Source organism: Syngnathus typhle, linkage group LG20, assembly GCF_033458585.1.
Source record: "Syngnathus typhle isolate RoL2023-S1 ecotype Sweden linkage group LG20, RoL_Styp_1.0, whole genome shotgun sequence".
Classification (NCBI taxonomy): domain Eukaryota; kingdom Metazoa; phylum Chordata; class Actinopteri; order Syngnathiformes; family Syngnathidae; genus Syngnathus; species Syngnathus typhle.
Genome location: NC_083757.1, coordinates 6944719 through 6961243, shown reverse-complemented (window position 1 = coordinate 6961243; position 16525 = coordinate 6944719). Strand labels below are relative to the sequence as shown.

The window sequence follows — 16525 nt, the reverse complement described above, 5'->3', positions numbered from 1 at the left end:
TATATACACCCTTTGCTTCAATATTTTATGTCGGTTTGTCACCGTTTTTTGTACTCGCTATGTCAAATTGATTCCATACTTGCACTACCACATTTCCTGCTAAAACTGCAATTCTTGTCGTGTAAACCTCCTATCGTTCTAGGGGTCCATTTGACCCCTTTCAATGTTTATCATTCAAAAAATAGTAGTTGATTTATTTATTTTCAAAAAGTTGGGCAACAAAATTATATAAATTATTTTCTCTAGCTAAATGTGTCTGGGGTCAAATTGACCCCATGGATCAAATTTGTGGCAATTTTTCCTAGGACAATAGGAGGGTTAAGTCTTCAATCTTATTTAATTCTGCAAATGAGTCCGAGTCACAGGTGGCTAAAAAGATCGATGGGGGCTTCTCACAATCACAAAACAATTTACTTTAGTGTGGAGTCCGAGAAGTCTGGGGTGTGTGCGAGGCTGTTTGGAACGCCCCTTGCCCTTATTGGACCATCCTCGCGTCAGGGCAGTGATTGGTGGGAAGACCGGAAGTGATGTCCATTCACTTCCTGAAGTCGAATGGTAGCACGGAGCGGGACAGGAGGAAAGTTCCTCGCGTGACAAAGAAGAAGCGCTGTGCCTTCTTTTCTTGTAAATTGCGCGCCGTAAGTTCGGCGGGGTAGGCCAAGTCAAGTCTAGTTTCGCGTAGCCAAGCCAAGTGGCTGCCGAAGATGGAAACTGCACCGGCCAAGAATAAGCCGCAGGGCCGCTTGCTGGTGTCCACGCAGTTGGACGCCAAAGATGAGCTGGAGGAGGTAAGCCCGCGCCGTGGCACGACCATGCTCCTCGACACACAAAGCCACACGGCGGCTAGCGAGATCGTTAGCATGGCTAGCTTAAAGTGAGCTGCTACGCTCGCTATCTTAGCTTAGCCTCCGCCTATAAACTGGGAGTCAGTAAACAAATGCCCGACTTCAGACACAACTGCGCATGCGCTGCCTGCTCACTTCAATTTTCCTGCGTGTGTGTGCGCGCGCACGTGTGTTTGCGTGCGTAGAAACTGGAGCGTTGCGTCGGAGTGGTGCACTCTTTGACCACTGGCCTTTCCGAGAGAGAAGCGAACGACGCTCTGACCGCCAGCGTAAGTTGATGACGTCATTATCAGCAACACAGCAAGCTTTCACTTCATCTGATCTTTGCAAGTTCCTCGCTGCTGCGAGAAGTGTCACGTTTAAGCGCCCCTCAATGATGTTACCCCCAAGTGTCCTCGTGCAAACTCGCAGGCCTTGGTCGGCATGGTCGGAAGGTTGTCACTAAAAAAGTGCAAACACCAACCACCAATATCTCTATATTGTTAAAAATTTTAATTGCCGTGGCCCAAGTCACGTTTGAGTTCATCTGTGGGGATTCCTTGACCACAATTGAGGCACTCCTTAATTTGGCGGCCAGCGTGAGAACGCATTTGATCATCGAGGAGCTCGCGACGTTGAAAGACCTGCGGCCAACGGCGATGTACTGACCCTGCTGTTGTTGTTACCGTGACAACCAGGCGTGCAAAGGCCAGCACGAAGAGGTTTGTCTCGGACTCTTCGCCCTGCTTCTCACTGAACCGGCTCAGGCCCAGAGGGTAAGACCCCCAAGATCCCCACCCACATGTCTGACATCACCATGGCAACACACATGTCTGCGTTCAGTGTTACAGAGACCTGACTCTGGTGAGCAGAGATGGAATGAATGTGGTCCTGGTGAAGATCAATCAGATCTTAATGGAGAAGTTCCTCAAGCTGCAGGACATCCCCAGAAAGCAGGTGAACGCAGACGTGCGCATGCACTTGTCTTTGTGAGCAGGGTGGCTTTGAAAAGTGTGTGTGCGTGCAGCTAGTGTGGCTGGTTCGAGAGCTGGTGAAGAGCGGCGTGATGGCAGTGGATGGCGTCGTCATGACCTTGCTCAAGCAGATTGCAGGTCAGATACTCAGGCGCCCGCGTATGCACGCACGCTGAATGATCATGTGACTGTGTGTGTGCCCGCAGGAGGAGACGTGACCACGAAAAACATGTGGCTGGCTGAGAGCGTCCTGGACATCCTGCTGGAGCAGAAGTAGGACACGCACACACGCATATGCGCCGTTGCAAAGCATCTTCTCAAGTGCATGCGTGTGCAGGGAGTGGGTTGTGAAGAGCGGGATGCTGATCGCCATGTCGGTCTACACGTATCTGCGCCTCATCGTGGACCACGGCGCCCCCAATCTACTTCCTCTGCGCCAGAAGGAAGTGGACTTCTGCATCGGGATGCTGCGGGAGAAGGTGAGGTCGGCGACGGCCGGTGACGGCAACGCCCCGTTGATCCCGCCTTTGTTTCCCCCGGCCAGTTCCTGGAGTGCGTGATCATCGGCAGAGATTTAGTGCGCCTGCTGCAGAACGTGGCTCGGATCCCTGAGATGGATCTCCTGTGGAGAGACCTGCTCCACAACCCTCAAGTCCTCAGTCCTCAGTTCACCGGTAAGACGGGCGGACTTAACATGCCTCTGTCTCCGTGGCGACGCCCTCCAATAACGCCCCCCTTCTGTGCCCGTGCCCATCAGGCGTTCTCCAGCTACTCACGGCACGAACTTCCAGAAAATTCCTAGCCTGCCGTCTGACCCCTGACATGGAGACCAAGCTCCTATTCATGACGTCCAGGGTAAGCGGCGGGTCGGGCGGCTTCCCGCGCTCCTCGGCACTCGTTCCCATCCCCTACCGTCTGCTACGCACAGGTGCGCTTCGGCCAGCAGAAGCGCTACCAGGACTGGTTCCAGCGGCAGTACCTGTCCATGGCCGAAAGCCAGTCGCTGCGTTGCGACCTGATCCGCTACATCTGCGGCGTGGTCCACCCGTCCAACGAGGTCCTCAGCTCTGATATCCTGCCGCGCTGGGCCATCATTGGCTGGCTGCTCACCACCTGCACGGTAAGCGCGATGGGCAGCGCGCGCGACGCCGAGGAGCCCTCGTTGCCTAACCCAAAGTTGTGTGTGCGCAGTCCAACGTGGCCGCCTCCAACGCCAAGCTGGCGCTCTTCTACGATTGGCTGTTCTTCAACCCTGACAAGGACAGCATCATGAACATAGGTGACACCCAGTCCGCCCAGTGGCTCGGTCTACGGGAATGGCTTGTAACAGAAACGGGCGTGCGTGTGTTTGCGTGACATAGAGCCAGCCATCTTGGTGATGCATCATTCCATGAAGCCCCATCCCGCCATCACGGCCACGCTTCTCGACTTCATGTGCCGGGTGAGACTCCGCCTCTCGACCATCTTGGCCCAACCTGTGGCGCTCCGGCAATGACACGGCGGCTCCCGGCCGCCTCCTCTGTGTCCTGGCTTCATCCCTCCTCAGATCATTCCTCACTTCTTCCCTCCGCTGGAAGTTCAGGTCCGTCAGGGTGTGTTCAACTCGCTCACCTTCATCATGGAGAAGAGAGTGCTGGCGTAAGACACACAGGCAAGCACGCGCCCGCGCTCGCCTCCCCAGGTGTGCGGGCTTAAAGGTCATGTGACCCGGCAGGCACTTGGCTCCCTTGTTCGACAATCCAAAGCTGGACCGAGAACTTCGTTCCATGCTGAGAGAAAGGTTTCCGGAGTTCTGCAGCGCCCCCTCGCCGCCGATGGAAGGTGCGCCCGCCTGCCCGCGCTTAGCAGAGCGTGCAAACATAACTCCCTGTGCACCTGTAGTGAAAATGGAGGAGATGGCATCCATGGAAATGGAGCACCTGATGGACAAGGAGGAAGGTTGCTATGACAACACAGAAGCCGCCTTCAGTGACGATGAGGAGGAGGTCAACAACAAAGGTTGCCATCTTTATCCTACTCCCAAGAATTGAAATTGCGACTCATGTTGGTCTGTGTGTGTGTGTGAGCGCAGGAAGGAAGCGCGAGTTCAGGTTTCATCCAATCAGAGAGACTGTTGTGGAGGAGCCCGCCGACATCACCCCCTGGCTTGACCAATTAGAGGACACCATGAAGGACAAGGTCGTCCAGCTTCAGAAGTCAAGGTCAGTGGTCAAAAGCCAAGTTTCCGCAGACGTATACTGACCGATAACGACCGTTGTCCTCAGTGACACGGAGACGCAGTGCGAAGTCATGCAGGACATCGTGGACCTCATCCTGGAGGTAACTGGACTAACTTGACGTCACAACGAGTGCTTGAGCGTGCTCGTGTTGCAGGAGGACTTTGACACGGAGCAGATGGCGGCCTTAGCTTCGTGCCTGGCAGAAATCTTTAAAGAACATTTCCGAGGAGATGTCCTCCCAGAAGACATCACTGACGAGTAAGGCCGCCCGCCGCGAGCGCAGGCGCGCTTCCGTCTTCTCACCCGCGCGTGTGTATCAGGTCCCTGGAGGAATCGGTGTGCAAGGCGGTGTGTCTGGTCTTCCGGAACCTGGTGACCATGCAGGAAGACAACAGCGGCTTCTCTGTTCTTCTGGACATGCTGGCGGAACTGTACCAGAAGCAGCCCAAGATTGGTTACCATCTGCTCTACTACCTGAAAGCCAGGTGGGGCCCGCCATTGCCACTTGGGTGTAACGCGGCTGCAAACAAACGCAGCTCAGTGGCGTTTACGTTGACTCCATTGCTCTCGTGCAGCAAAGCGGCAAACGGCAAGATGATGCTGTACGAGTCCTTCGCTCAGGCCACGGCGCTCGGTGACCTTCACACCTGTCTGATGATGGACATGAAGGCGTGTCAGGAGGACGACGTGCGCTTGCTCTGCTACCTGACGCCTTCCATCTACTCAGAGGTACGCACGCGCACGCATTCGGCCGGCGGGCTCTCTGAGCGAGCGCCTTTGCTTTTCAGTTTCCAGATCAGACGCTGAGGAGCGGCGAGCTGCTCAATATGATCGTGGCTGTCATCGATTCGACCCAGGTAGATAAGAGGGCGAACGGCTCGGCCCGAGCGAGCCCGGCGCTAACACGGTGTGCAGTTGCAGGAGCTGATGTGCCACGTGATGATGGGAAACCTGGTCATGTTCCGCAAGGACTCCGTTCTCAACATTCTGAGTGAGCATGGCCGCCAACACACCCGCCCGCCCACAAACGCACGCACTCTAGCCACCTGACACTTGTCTTCCTTCCTGTCCGGGCAGTCCAGTCTCTGGACTGGGAGACGTTTGAGCAGTACAGCACGTGGCAGCTGTTCCTGGCACACAGCATCCCTCTGGAGACCATCATCCCCATCCTGCAGCACCTCAAGTACAAAGGTAGCTTTCGAAATGGGCTCGTTGCAACGGGAAGGGAAAACGGTGCAAGTCAGACTCAAGAAAGACCCCCTAAATTCCAAATCCAACTCACATCATCTTTTTGGCTACCTTCACTTTCTGTGCAGAGCATCCCGAGGCCTTGTCCTGTCTGCTGCTGCAGCTGCGGCGGGAAAAGTAAGGGCGCGCATGGTGCTGAGCGCATGGCGTCGAGCCAACGGCAGCGCCCCACTCACCTCTGCGCACGTGCGTCAGGCCCAGCGAGGAGATGGTCAAGATGGTCCTGAGTAGGCCTTGCCACAGCGAGGACCAGTTCACCACCAGCCTCCTGCGGCACTGGGCGTCCAAGCACGACGACACCCTGGCCGAACACATCAAAGCGCAACTCATCAAGAACAACAACCAGCCGCGGAAGAGGCAAAGGTGAAGAAGCTGACGAGGAGCCACCAAGACGCCAACGTGCGTGTGCCAAAGTGGTCACCGAGCGTGTCATCTTTGCAGTTTACGCAGCTCAAGCAGCAAACTGGCTCAGTTGACGCTGGAGCAGATCCTGGAGCATCTGGACAACCTCAGATTGAGTCTGAACAACACCAAGAACAGCTGTCAGTGCGCACACGCGTGGGGGGGGGGGGGGTTCCGTCCAGCCATGCGTCGCCACAGCCCACCAAGCCCTGATTCTTGCCTTTTGTTGTCCTCAGTCTTCAGCCAGACGCCCATCCTTCAGGCCCTGCAGCACGTCCAGGCCAGCTGTGATGAAGGACACAAGATGAGGTACGCACATGCACGCGCTTCCTGCTCGCTTTCCGGGTGAACCTAAAAACCACGCTTGGTAGTTTGCGTTCTTTCTGAGAAAACTTTGTCGCATTTGTCACTTTTTCCGTCAATTGTTTGTCATTGCGCAATTTAGTGCCGCACAAGTCGCTAAGAGGCAGCTTGCTCTTTGAGAGCTCTGTTTGAGGAAAAAATTCCATTGTCCCTTGGCAAATGGTGCCAAAAACAAATACCCGGGTAAAAGTGGCGGCGGGCTTTCAGTTCACCCGCAGAGGGGCCGTGATTGACGGGGCTACTGCCCGCGCAGGTTCAGCGACCTGTTTGCCTTGGCCGAAGAGTACGAGGACTCGCAGGCCAAACCCGTCAAGTCTCGCCGCAAGGTAGCCGCCACCTCGCCCCGCTCACGCAAAGGCCCTGTGCCGCCCAGCAGCAGCAACAACGAGGAGGAGAGCGCCTCCAGCAGCGCCTCGGTACGTTGCCACGTCCTGCGCCATCCTGCGCCGTTCGAAATTCATTTGGCTTCATGTTTATGACTCAGGAGGAGGAGGACTCCAAGCCCAAAGCACCCAAGCGGAAGAGGAAGTGCTCGTCGGCCGTGGCCTCCGACAGCGACTAATGGCTGAGGATGTCGGACGATGCAAGGCAGCCGCTTGCCTGGCAACCGCTTGCCCGGCAACTCCTTGCCCGGCAACCGCTTGCCCGGCATGCACTGCGCCCCTCCACACTTTTTGGAGAACTGTTATAATGGGGCTTTTCCACTTGCTGTTGTTTTTAGCCGCCCCGTTCCTCCTGTGCCCAGCTGCCGTTGAAACGCTGGTATGAACCCGAGCCCTTTTGCTCGTTGACCTGGTACAGAGCAGCTGTGCCGCCCGCCCACATCATCACGTGATGGTCATCAGCCAGGCTTGACCGGACCGAGCGTCGGATGCCCGCAAGTTCTTGTTAAGGCCGCCCAGCCGGTACTGTCTCGAGTCGCTTCCAGACTCCTCAGCCGTTGATGACTTTTGAATGGCTGTCACGTCCGCGGCAAAGTCGGGGTTGTCTCTGCGAACTCCACTGTTGACTCCGGAGCGCAGCCCGGAATTCTTCATCCCGCCCCGTTTCCTCCTCTCACTGCTGTGGCGAGCCGTGCACTGAGTGGTACCACCGTGACCCTCGGGCAACGTTTTGGAGCCCTACAGATTCTGTGCGGTCGTGGCTTGAAGCCCGTGCACGCGACACCGGGAATCCCTATTTCTCCGGGATGATGGCGGCACCTCGGCACGCGTGACATTGTCACAGGGCGCCAAAGAGATGTGAGGGTGGGGCAGCAGTGATGTTATGTTCTGGTCAGACACTTTTAAGGCGTTTCTAATAAAAAAAAAAAGAATTTGAAGATGACCCGTTACCCATGACCTTTTTATTCCATCCAAACTTTTTTAAAATGTGTTGAACCAGTTTTTGATACAAGCAAATATGACTTTCCTTAAGTAATTTGCACGTGATGGTGATGTTATGTGACTGCACACGTGCACTTGATGGGCTTGCATGTCAGCAACTATGCAGCTTTTTGGACGTTCTCCGCTTGTGGAACTTTGTACTTCAACTGGACTTGACTTTAAGTGCATAAAGTTGTGACCCCACCCTGAAGACACTCATCTCAGATGTTTCAAACTTTATTTACAACAGCTAGCATTAATGTTTGGTGCAAACCAAGAATTGAGTTCATTCAATGTGAATTGAAAGAATTTGATGACATCATCGCTGAGTCAGCAAATGTTGAGCGAGTGCTATGACAGCAAGTTTTCTTTTCAACTATCCAACAAGCTGCTTTTGGACTCTGGCAGAGGTTCCGGTTCTTGGTCGACAACCGAGGGACGGGATACGGATGTCGTGGCCACGCGAAAAAGGTGAAGGAGGTCTTTGAAACGAAGGCTCACCTGGAAAGAAGCGACGTCAAGTCGTGACCGCAACACGACTGCAAACCCCGTCCCCCCCATCTCACCTGCCGGGCACTTTTGGTTCCCAACTGGGCAGAGACTCGCCTGAACGTCCGCCAATTGGCTCCTTGCTGCTTACAAGCTGTCAGGATGAGACGGTCGGCTTCTCTGAGGTGAGCGGTGAAGCAGACGATGAAATGTCAGAACCGCCATGACGTGCCGCCATAAAATGTGGGCGGGGCCTCACCGAGTCCAGACCACCATCTTTTCTCCGTTTGCGCCCGTCGAGACGTTTTGAGCGGAAACGGTCGGCGGGGCTTCTTGCTTCATGTGTGCGTCATTTGCTGTTTTTCTGGGTTCGCTCCCTTCCGGAACAGATGCGTGCGGCTCCAGTTGTGGGCGGGGCTCTCCTTCCTGAGAGAAGCAAGCCATGCCAAAAAGGCAACTTTTGCTTAATCTGGTTTTTTTAGGCTTCAATTGAAAGCCATCATGGTGACCCCCCCAATCCTTCATGCATACCTCAGGCAGATGACAGAAAGTTTCAGCGACTTGTGTCATCCTGGCCACGCCCACATTCATACCGCAGAGCCTTGATGATTCTGAGAAAGCAGGACGCTCTGACTCTGCTTCGTTGATCCTCTGCATGCCTGCTGCCGCCGCCGTGGGGGCGGAGCAACCAGGAGAGGGCAGATTTTGGGCTCTGGGGCTGGGAAGAGCCGAGGACAGGGGCGAGGATGTGCGCTCAGCTTGCTGGACGAAGCCCACGCGGCGGAAGTGGAGGTTGGACGGGAGGCGGGATGGGTAGCACGTGGAGGAGGAGCCAAGCGCAGTCACGTGACCGGAGGAGTTAACCGCCTTGGAGATCGCAGGGAGACTTCTCTACAGGACATGAGACACACTGACAATTTTGATCCGTGTACATGCGTCCACGCTCACGTACATGTTGCGGCATCTCACCACCAGCCACAGAGGCATGAGGCGCACGTCTCTCTCCACTGGTGGACGCCGCTCTGACGCAGCAACGTGAGCACACGCCCGTAGCATGCGAGGAATGACACGCTTGCAGCGGAATGTCTACACACAGACACGCACATACATTTGCTTTCAAACACATTCAGGTGTGTCTGCGCATTTCTTACCTTGACGATATTGTCAGGGACTCCCGGTCTGCAGCACTGCTGGATCCTGCGTCTCACTTGAACGACACTTTTGCCCAACAACAAGTCGCACAGCAGCCGGGTGGGGTCACGCGAGCCCTCCAAGTTCCGAAGACCCATGATGAGCAGACTGCGTGCGCACACACAGTTTGATTAATTACCCTTCTGCAAAGTTTTGATGTGTTTGATGATGCATGTGTACCTGTCTTCTGCCGCAGTGAATGCTGCTGTTCTGCGGGGGCAGTAGTGAGCCGGGTCCAGGCTGACACGAGGCAGAAGTTGTGGGTAAAGAAAGACTGGACTTGTAGCAAAGATCCAAGCCAGCTCAGCGGGCATCACCGGAAAGCAGCGCACTGGTAACAAACACGCACGCGTGACGAACGACGGGAAAATGCACAACGGCGAAGGTGACTGACTTTGTCCACGTGCATCAGGCACGCGCTTGAGTTGTGCGTAGGCCACGGGCCAGTCCCGGAGCTCGGCCAGCAGTTCTAGCGCTCCCTGTAGGTTGGCCGCCCTGAAAGCGCTGCGCCGCTCCGGCGAGGTCATCGGCTCGCCTCTTCGCGCTAGGAGGTCCAGCTCAAACTGACACACAACGGCGCTGTTGGTCACAATTGCGCTTGTTTTGCCGCCCGCGCTTGCTTCTCACCAGGAACTGCTGCGTGGTTTCAGCTTCGTGGCGGAGTTCTTCCACGACTGACGTGAGAAGGTGAATCTGAAGCAACAGCTGCACGTGCTGGATGCACGCACACGTACACACACACACACACACACACAAGCATCCATGTTTTGTATAAAATTTCACTAGCCTTCTCAAAAAACAAAATGTGCACGTTGGTTAGATTTGCGATCGATCAATTTAAAGACCTGCTAAGTGGTGCGCTGTGTTCGTCAGTGCGGCTCTGTCAAAGTGTCTTACCTGCTGCACTTGCTGTGCCAGTGTGCGCCTGTGCTGTGCGTCCAGCCTGAGTATGTGCACACTGGCCGTGTGTCGGGTGCTTCTCATGAAGGACAGCTGCTGCCGGACCGTACGCCGCTCTGGCATTGGTCGCTGGCCAACCTCCACGTCGCCCTCGCATGTTTCTTTGTGTGTGTAACACGCGTGTCCGGCAACACGCTTGTCATGTGTGTGTACGCCTTCCCGCGGCAACTCCTCTTCTTCGTGCCCTTCATCGTCCACTTCCTGGCTTGTCAGGTCCTCTTTCAACTATCACGCACACACAAATATCTTTACTGCGCTTGTCTTTGTGTGTGTATGAGCGCGCATGTGTGTATGAGTCTGACCGTTTCAAAGAGCTCCTCCATCAATTCATTTACTTCCTTTTCTGTAGATCATCAACATCATTATCACCATGATCACACTGTGGTGGGCGTGTGTGCGTACTGACTGGTGATGCGGACGGCCTTGTCGTCACGGTAATCCTCCTGGTCCGGCTCGTCAATATCAGCCAGGAAGTTGTACTCTGGGTCATCTTCATCATCACACTCCTCTGAACACATGACAAGTTAAGAAAATGTATGTGTGTGTAAATTACGGTGTATGCGTATTCAGACTTCTCACCATCATTATCCACATCGGAGGTCATGAGGCCTCTCAACCAATCAGTCCAGTTGCTGTCCTCGTGGCCGGAGCCACAGTCGTACATGTCGGGCGTGATGTCAGGCGCTCGGAGCTCCGCCTCCAGTCGCCCCAGGGGGATGTCCCGAAGAGGACGCTTTGAGCGCGTGCGGTACGCCATCAAGCCCCCCTCGCCCGTGTCCTCCAGAGGCTGGCCACACAATTCCGGATATCATGACCATCCATCCGGGTCTGATGCTAATATCGCTCCCACCTGGTACGGGTCCATGCACACGGCCAGCTCAGCCTCTACAGCGTGCAGCTTCTCCAGGAAGTTGTCTGTTTGCGCGGACGGAGGCGGAGCTTTGGGTGGAGGTGGGGGGCCCATGGAGGCAGACTCGGCCCTCGTTGTCTGAGGGCGACAGGAAGCGCGGCTTGTAACAACTCACACCCACCCACGCGCGGGAGCCGCCGCGTGCCTTTACCTTCTCGCCGCTGCGTAGGTGACGCCGGCTTCCTCTCGGGGGCGAGGCGGCGCTCTCAAAGTCGCTCTCCAGCAAAGTCTGCCGCATCAAAGTGGTGTCAGTCACGTCATCATCATAAACTCACCGGCACCCGCGGCCACCCTCACATCTTCGGCTGTCTCGTCCTCATCTTCATCGTCGGGACGATACTCTTCATCGGACGAGTCTTCCTCAGCGAGGGGGATGTCTACAAACTGATGGACCTGGACGCAAAGGCCAAAAGGTGACTATCTTTCAGTCAGCTCGTGGCGGACGTACGTGCGTGCGGCAGGCAACAGAAGGTTTGACTTTGACCTTGCTGACTTTTCGCCCAGTCTTGATCGGCGAGATGTTCCACGCCGGAACTGCCTGCCGGGAAGGAAGCCAGCGATGTCATTAGCAACATCATTAGTGACTGGTTCACTCATTCCCATTCCTCAATCGCTGCAAATAACGATTGAGGTCCACTATTTCATAATCCACCCCAATGTTGGGGGGAGGTGCAGAGTGTACGCCGAGTCTCACCACGCCTTTCTCCACAACTTCCTTCAGCTTGGATCGCGTCATCTTGGGCTCCTGCGGAAGCACAAAGTCACTCGGTCAATCGCCTCATCCACGACGCACATCTCGCAACTCACAAAGGGCGGCACGGCGTCCGTCTCATTGATGGCGGCTTTCATCATAGCCACTACGTGCTCGTTGGTGATGACTTCCTGCAGGGAAAAGGTAAGTGTCAAGACAAGCTCAGCGTACACGCAGTCGGGCGTGCCTGCGCACACTCACGTGAATAATGTTGCGCACGTTGACGCTGGTCAGCTTGTGTTGCTTGGACTTGCACTCCAGCAATTGGTCGAGCTGTCTATCAATCTCCAAGTCTTCTCCCGGCCTCTCTTTTTCACTCTTCTTCTCCTCCTCCTCCTCTTCAGTCTGTCTTTTCCGTTTCCTCTTGACCATTCTCTTCCCGCCGCCCTCAGCGCACTCGTCGTCTGATGTAAGCAGAGGCGGCCACTCAGATGGCGTTGCCATGGTGACAGCTGTGATGCTGCGTGTTACCAGCAGTGATGATGAGCTTGGGGTCCGCGTTGCCATCGGCATCGTCACGCTCAGGGGGGAGCGGCCGTGAGGCAAGGTTAAACGCTTCCGCTCTCAGACGTTTGCAGGCAGACTTCATGGTGCATCATCGATGACTTCTGAGCGGGGGGGGCATTCAAAGATCCAAATCAAAACAAGTGAAATGGGCGTCTTTGTTTTCATTCGTGTCAATTCTTATATATTTTAACATGCTCTATTTTAATGTTTAGCCCAATTTTGGAAAAGGGAGAACATAAGGTTTTACTTTCAACATGGAAACTTTGACTATTAGCTTGCAATTAGCCTTGATCAATTCACAAGTAGCTTCTTTTAGCATCTAGCATGGCTTTCGAACGGGAGCTAACGTGCTGAAAGTCAAGACACGCGCGGGGGTTCCATATAAGAAGCAAAAGCACTAACCCAAACATCAGAAAGGCTTCATCTTGGACTTCGTCAACCGCCTTTGCAGTCTTTTTCTTCTTCGATATGTTTTTAAGCTTATTCTCCTCGTCCCTTGTTTGCTGAGAGCCACCTAGTGGAATTCCGTTATAACAGCTTCTCCTTCTCTTGGTTGTCTCCTTCCTTAAAATGCAAAAACAATCTCAATAAATATGAGTGACTCATGAAAACATCAACTTATTCACACCACGTCTCACTCGTTGTATACCGTTAATAAGATATGTTTATCAGTGCTATTCGGGAGGTGGGCCAAGGTTTTGCCATCTACTTACACTTCAAAATAAAAGTAATCGACGAAATAATCACAAACGTTGCCATACGGTCATTAATGCTTATTAATGCTCATTACTCTATGTTCCGCCAATCCTTTTCCTTTTCGCCGAATCAATTAAGTTTTGTAATCATTTTACGGCGAAAAAGTCACTTATATTTAATGCAACGCCTTTATTTTGAAAGCTGTTTCCGGACCTTTGAGTTAATGTTTTAGCTTTGACGCTGATCAAACACTTTCTGCGCAATTTTGTCCAATTTGGTTGGAAACGTTAATATTGGTCATGGCGGCTGGCCGGCGTCTCCTCGCTGTCGTCACGATTTTGCTCTTCGCCCTTTTTCCGGCTTTTCTCTCGTCCCGCAGTGACGTGCTCGTGCTCGGAAATGCCGACTTCGACTACTTGGCAACCGAGCACGACACCATGCTCATCAAATTCTACGCGCCTTGGTAACGCACACTTGGTTAAAAAAGCGCAAACATTAGCGTACGCGTCACTCAGGGCACGCTTGCTCCTGCTTTCATTTAGCTCCTACATGCCACCTTCCTTTCTCTCTTTCTCACTCCTCTGCTCCATTCCTTTCTTTTTTCCTTACCTCCTGTCTACTCTTTCTTGCCTGTGCCACCCTTCCTTCCTTTTCCCCCCACATCCATCCATCCCTTCCTTTCTTCCTTGTTTGCGTCCTCCTTTCCTTCCTCCCTAAACGTCAGGTGTGGCCACTGTAAGAAGTTAGCTCCAGAGTTTGAGAAAGCAGCTGGCAAACTGAAGGGAACTGTGCAGCTAGCAAAGGTAACATCGGCCGTTTGTGCGTGCGCGTATGCGCCAGCCCTTGTCTGATTTGTGCGCGCGGCGTGTCAGGTGGACTGCACGGCCGAAGTGGACACGTGTAGTCGCTTCGGTGTGTCAGGATACCCGACGCTGAAGATCTTCAGGAATGGGAAGGATTCCGCCTCCTACGATGGTCCTCGGTCTGCTGGTAAAAGCTGCTGGCGCCACTTTGATGGTCACAAAATGAGGCGCTGATGGGGTTTTTTTGGTGTGGGATCTTCAGAGGGGATCTTTCAGTACATGACAAAGCAGACTGGTCCGGATTCTGTGAAGTTGCTGACCGAAGAAGACCTGCAGACCTTCGTCCGGCATGACGACGCTTCCATCGTCGGTACGAACGCGCCACAATGAGCCCCGACTCGGACTCCCTTTGACCTCCTCGCCCGTATCAGGTGTGTTTTCAGACGAGGACAGCACTAGCCTGAGTGGCTTTGTGAAAGCTGCGGGACTTTTGCGGGATCAGTTCCGATTTGCTCACACCACACAAATGACGCTGGCCGCCCCCTATGGACTCCAAACAGAGTCAGTCTTACTTTTCCTACTTGAAACTTTCAATGGCTGCCTTGTGCCGTCTGTTAAGCTACCCTCTGTGTGTTGCATGTTTCAGAGGCATCTTGTTGTTTCGGCCTCCCCGATTGGCCAGTCCGTTTGAGGACAGCGTTGTTGTTTTGCCAGATTTCGGGACCATCCCGTCTTTGAGACGCTTCATCCGAGATCACGTGTAAGTGCGTGTAGGACTAATAGGAGCAATAGTTTTGAATGAATTTGAAATTGCAATCCATACTAGCCATTGTTTAATGCTTTGGAAAAAGAAATAGTTTGAATTTAAAATTGGGATCAATACAAGTCATTGTTTACTGCTTTGGAAAAAAAACAGCTTTTGGAAGTAAGTCAAGGGCCTGAAAAATGGTATTTGCACTCCATGCTTGTCTAGATTTGGACTTTGTCCTCACATGACCTCGGAGAACAAAGATCTTCTGAGAGTTCGTGATCTCCTGACTGCCTTTTACAACGTGGACTTCCAACACGACGCCCCAGTCTCCAAGTACTGGAGGAACAGGTGACACGTGCGCACACCGGACGGTTGTCTTAACGGCTTCCGCCAACTTCCTGTCCATGTGTCCTTCCTGTCGCCAGGGTGATGAAGGTGGCGACCAAGTACGCAGGACGGGGTCTCTTCTTCTCAGTTGCCAATCAGAAAGACTTCCAGGCGGAGCTAGAGAATGAGTTTGGTGTGGGGACGTCCGACGGCGGTGAGGTTCCCCTGGTGACCATCCGCACCAAAGCGGGTCACAAGTACACCATGAGGGAGGAGTTCACGTAGGTAGCATGCGAAGCCACTAACGTAGCACAGCATGAAAATACGATGACCCGTGTTTCTTGCAGGAGGGACGGCACCTCGCTGGAGAGGTTTCTGGACCAGTACTTCGCCGGGCAGCTGAAACGCTACGTCAAGTCAGAGCCTGTCCCTGACAGAAACGCCGGCGCCGTTAAGGTGTGTGACGCGAGCAGTATATTGTGACTAGCGGCGACGCCAAATGACATCACGGGAGTGTGCGCCACACGCAGGTGGTGGTGGCTGAGTCCTTCGACGCCCTTGTCAACCAACCTGACAAAGATGTCTTGATCCAGTTTTACTCGCCGGCCTGTCCGAACTGCAAGAAGCTTGAACCGGTTTACACCGCGCTGGCGAAGACGGTACCTTTATCTTCATTGTCTTCTGCTTTGCGCTCGGTGCCGAGCTACCGCACTCGGAATGAAAATTGCTTCGAGAGGCCTGGCATGAGCTTAGCCTGCTAGCTCCCACCGCCTCATCTCCAAAGCTGAGCGTTATTGTTGAGTTGTTTGCGCTGGTACAACAACGAGTGGTCCTCTTGTCAGCTGTCTTCAGATGCAACCGTGGTCGTCGCCAAAATGAACGCTGTGGATAATGACCTGCCGCCCGGCTACGTCGTCCAAGGGTGAGCTCACGTGAGCCGCCAGTGTCCGGACACGCCACGCGCAACCGATTGACGCTTTGCCTTCTCTCAGGTACCCGACCATCTACTTGGCGCCAGCTGGCAGGAAGAACGAGCCAGTCCGATACCAGGTAAGCCAGCGGGGTTTCTTTCCCTGGCCACGAGAAAGCGCGTGTGACCTCCGCCTGTGGTTCGTGGCAGGGTGGGCGGGAGCTGCGAGACTTCCTGCGCTTCTTGCAACAACAAACCGGCCAGCGCCACCTTCAACAGGAACTCTGATTGGCGTCGGTGTTTGAGTCCTAAGCGGAGTGTTGCTGCGACCACCATTCTCAGCAACTCCTTGCAGCCTTGCCGAGGTGCTTTATCTGAAACGGCAAGAACGTACAATCGGAAAAGTCATTGCATTTTAACGAGGTATAAAAGGTGACAAACCCTGCTGTGAAAGTAAAACTTGAAGAGCTCCAAGATTCCGTCCTCCTTGGGTAGCACTTATCCGCGATGATGCATCTATACGTATGGCAAAAAAAGACGTACGTGTTTGCGCCCTGGGCATGGGAGGTGCGGCCGGACCCCTCTGCACGCAACCTTTGCATTGATTTGTTTGTAACCTTTGTAAAGGCTCAAATACATTGATTGATTGCTCTGTATGATGTATTTATTTGTACGCTTGATTGTGTGATCCATTTTTGTCTTTTTAAAGGAAATCCAATTTGGCATTGCGGTTATGTTCTTGTGGTTTGTAGAGTCATGAAACATTTTATCAAGTCAGACATCACTACATATGTATATATTTGTGTGTGTGTGTAAATATATATACCTATATATAA

The 16525-nt window shown here is 53.7% G+C and overlaps 3 protein-coding genes across 7 annotated transcripts; 2 read left to right on the top strand and 1 right to left on the bottom strand.

The window, feature by feature from the left end:
• Positions 1 to 520: 520 nt before the first annotated feature.
• Positions 521 to 7605, top strand: ints3 (integrator complex subunit 3). 2 transcript variants are annotated; one of them, XM_061267425.1, is made up of 29 exons: positions 522 to 788; positions 1031 to 1114; positions 1523 to 1600; positions 1668 to 1781; positions 1852 to 1936; positions 2005 to 2071; positions 2136 to 2277; positions 2343 to 2472; positions 2556 to 2653; positions 2727 to 2918; positions 2990 to 3077; positions 3160 to 3239; positions 3345 to 3436; positions 3513 to 3619; positions 3680 to 3796; positions 3870 to 3999; positions 4063 to 4117; positions 4172 to 4275; positions 4338 to 4502; positions 4593 to 4746; positions 4806 to 4874; positions 4933 to 5008; positions 5095 to 5208; positions 5334 to 5382; positions 5461 to 5628; positions 5707 to 5807; positions 5904 to 5976; positions 6284 to 6446; positions 6515 to 7605. In XM_061267425.1, the coding sequence occupies exons 1-29, from the start codon at positions 705 to 707 to the stop codon at positions 6590 to 6592; spliced, it is 3057 nt and encodes a 1018-aa protein (XP_061123409.1). In that variant the 5' UTR covers positions 522 to 704; the 3' UTR covers positions 6593 to 7605. The 2 variants fall into 2 exon arrangements, with proteins under 2 accessions (XP_061123408.1, XP_061123409.1); XM_061267424.1 differs by having other exon boundaries at positions 521 to 788; positions 5707 to 5976.
• Positions 7606 to 7615: 10 nt separating this feature from the next.
• On the bottom strand, positions 7616 to 13679 carry LOC133144598 (GON-4-like protein). Of its 3 annotated transcripts, XM_061267428.1 has the most exons (23): positions 13508 to 13673; positions 12605 to 12766; positions 12167 to 12303; positions 11897 to 12099; positions 11752 to 11826; positions 11639 to 11689; positions 11429 to 11482; positions 11242 to 11337; positions 11096 to 11173; positions 10885 to 11022; positions 10614 to 10821; positions 10441 to 10542; positions 10337 to 10377; positions 9972 to 10259; positions 9702 to 9788; positions 9469 to 9637; positions 9255 to 9405; positions 9035 to 9182; positions 8853 to 8969; positions 8415 to 8774; positions 8143 to 8309; positions 7961 to 8063; positions 7616 to 7895 (listed from the first exon to the last, which is right to left on the bottom strand). In XM_061267428.1, the coding sequence occupies exons 3-23, from the start codon at positions 12282 to 12284 to the stop codon at positions 7767 to 7769; spliced, it is 2883 nt and encodes a 960-aa protein (XP_061123412.1). In that variant the 5' UTR covers positions 12285 to 12303; positions 12605 to 12766; positions 13508 to 13673; the 3' UTR covers positions 7616 to 7766. The 3 variants fall into 3 exon arrangements, with proteins under 3 accessions (XP_061123412.1, XP_061123411.1, XP_061123413.1); XM_061267427.1 differs by having other exon boundaries at positions 9255 to 9637; positions 13508 to 13675; XM_061267429.1 differs by lacking the exons at positions 7616 to 7895; positions 7961 to 8063; positions 8143 to 8309 and having other exon boundaries at positions 8587 to 8774; positions 8836 to 8969; positions 9255 to 9637; positions 13508 to 13679.
• Positions 13102 to 16412, top strand: LOC133144602 (protein disulfide-isomerase A3-like). Of its 2 annotated transcripts, none has more exons than XM_061267437.1 (13): positions 13102 to 13361; positions 13623 to 13701; positions 13771 to 13888; positions 13964 to 14071; positions 14145 to 14262; positions 14348 to 14461; positions 14675 to 14800; positions 14878 to 15060; positions 15127 to 15235; positions 15310 to 15438; positions 15622 to 15701; positions 15772 to 15829; positions 15900 to 16412. In XM_061267437.1, exons 1-13 carry the CDS (start codon positions 13198 to 13200, stop codon positions 15975 to 15977), a joined length of 1464 nt encoding a protein of 487 aa, XP_061123421.1. In that variant the 5' UTR covers positions 13102 to 13197; the 3' UTR covers positions 15978 to 16412. The 2 variants fall into 2 exon arrangements, with proteins under 2 accessions (XP_061123421.1, XP_061123420.1); XM_061267436.1 differs by having other exon boundaries at positions 14133 to 14262.
• Positions 16413 to 16525: the final 113 nt, after the last annotated feature.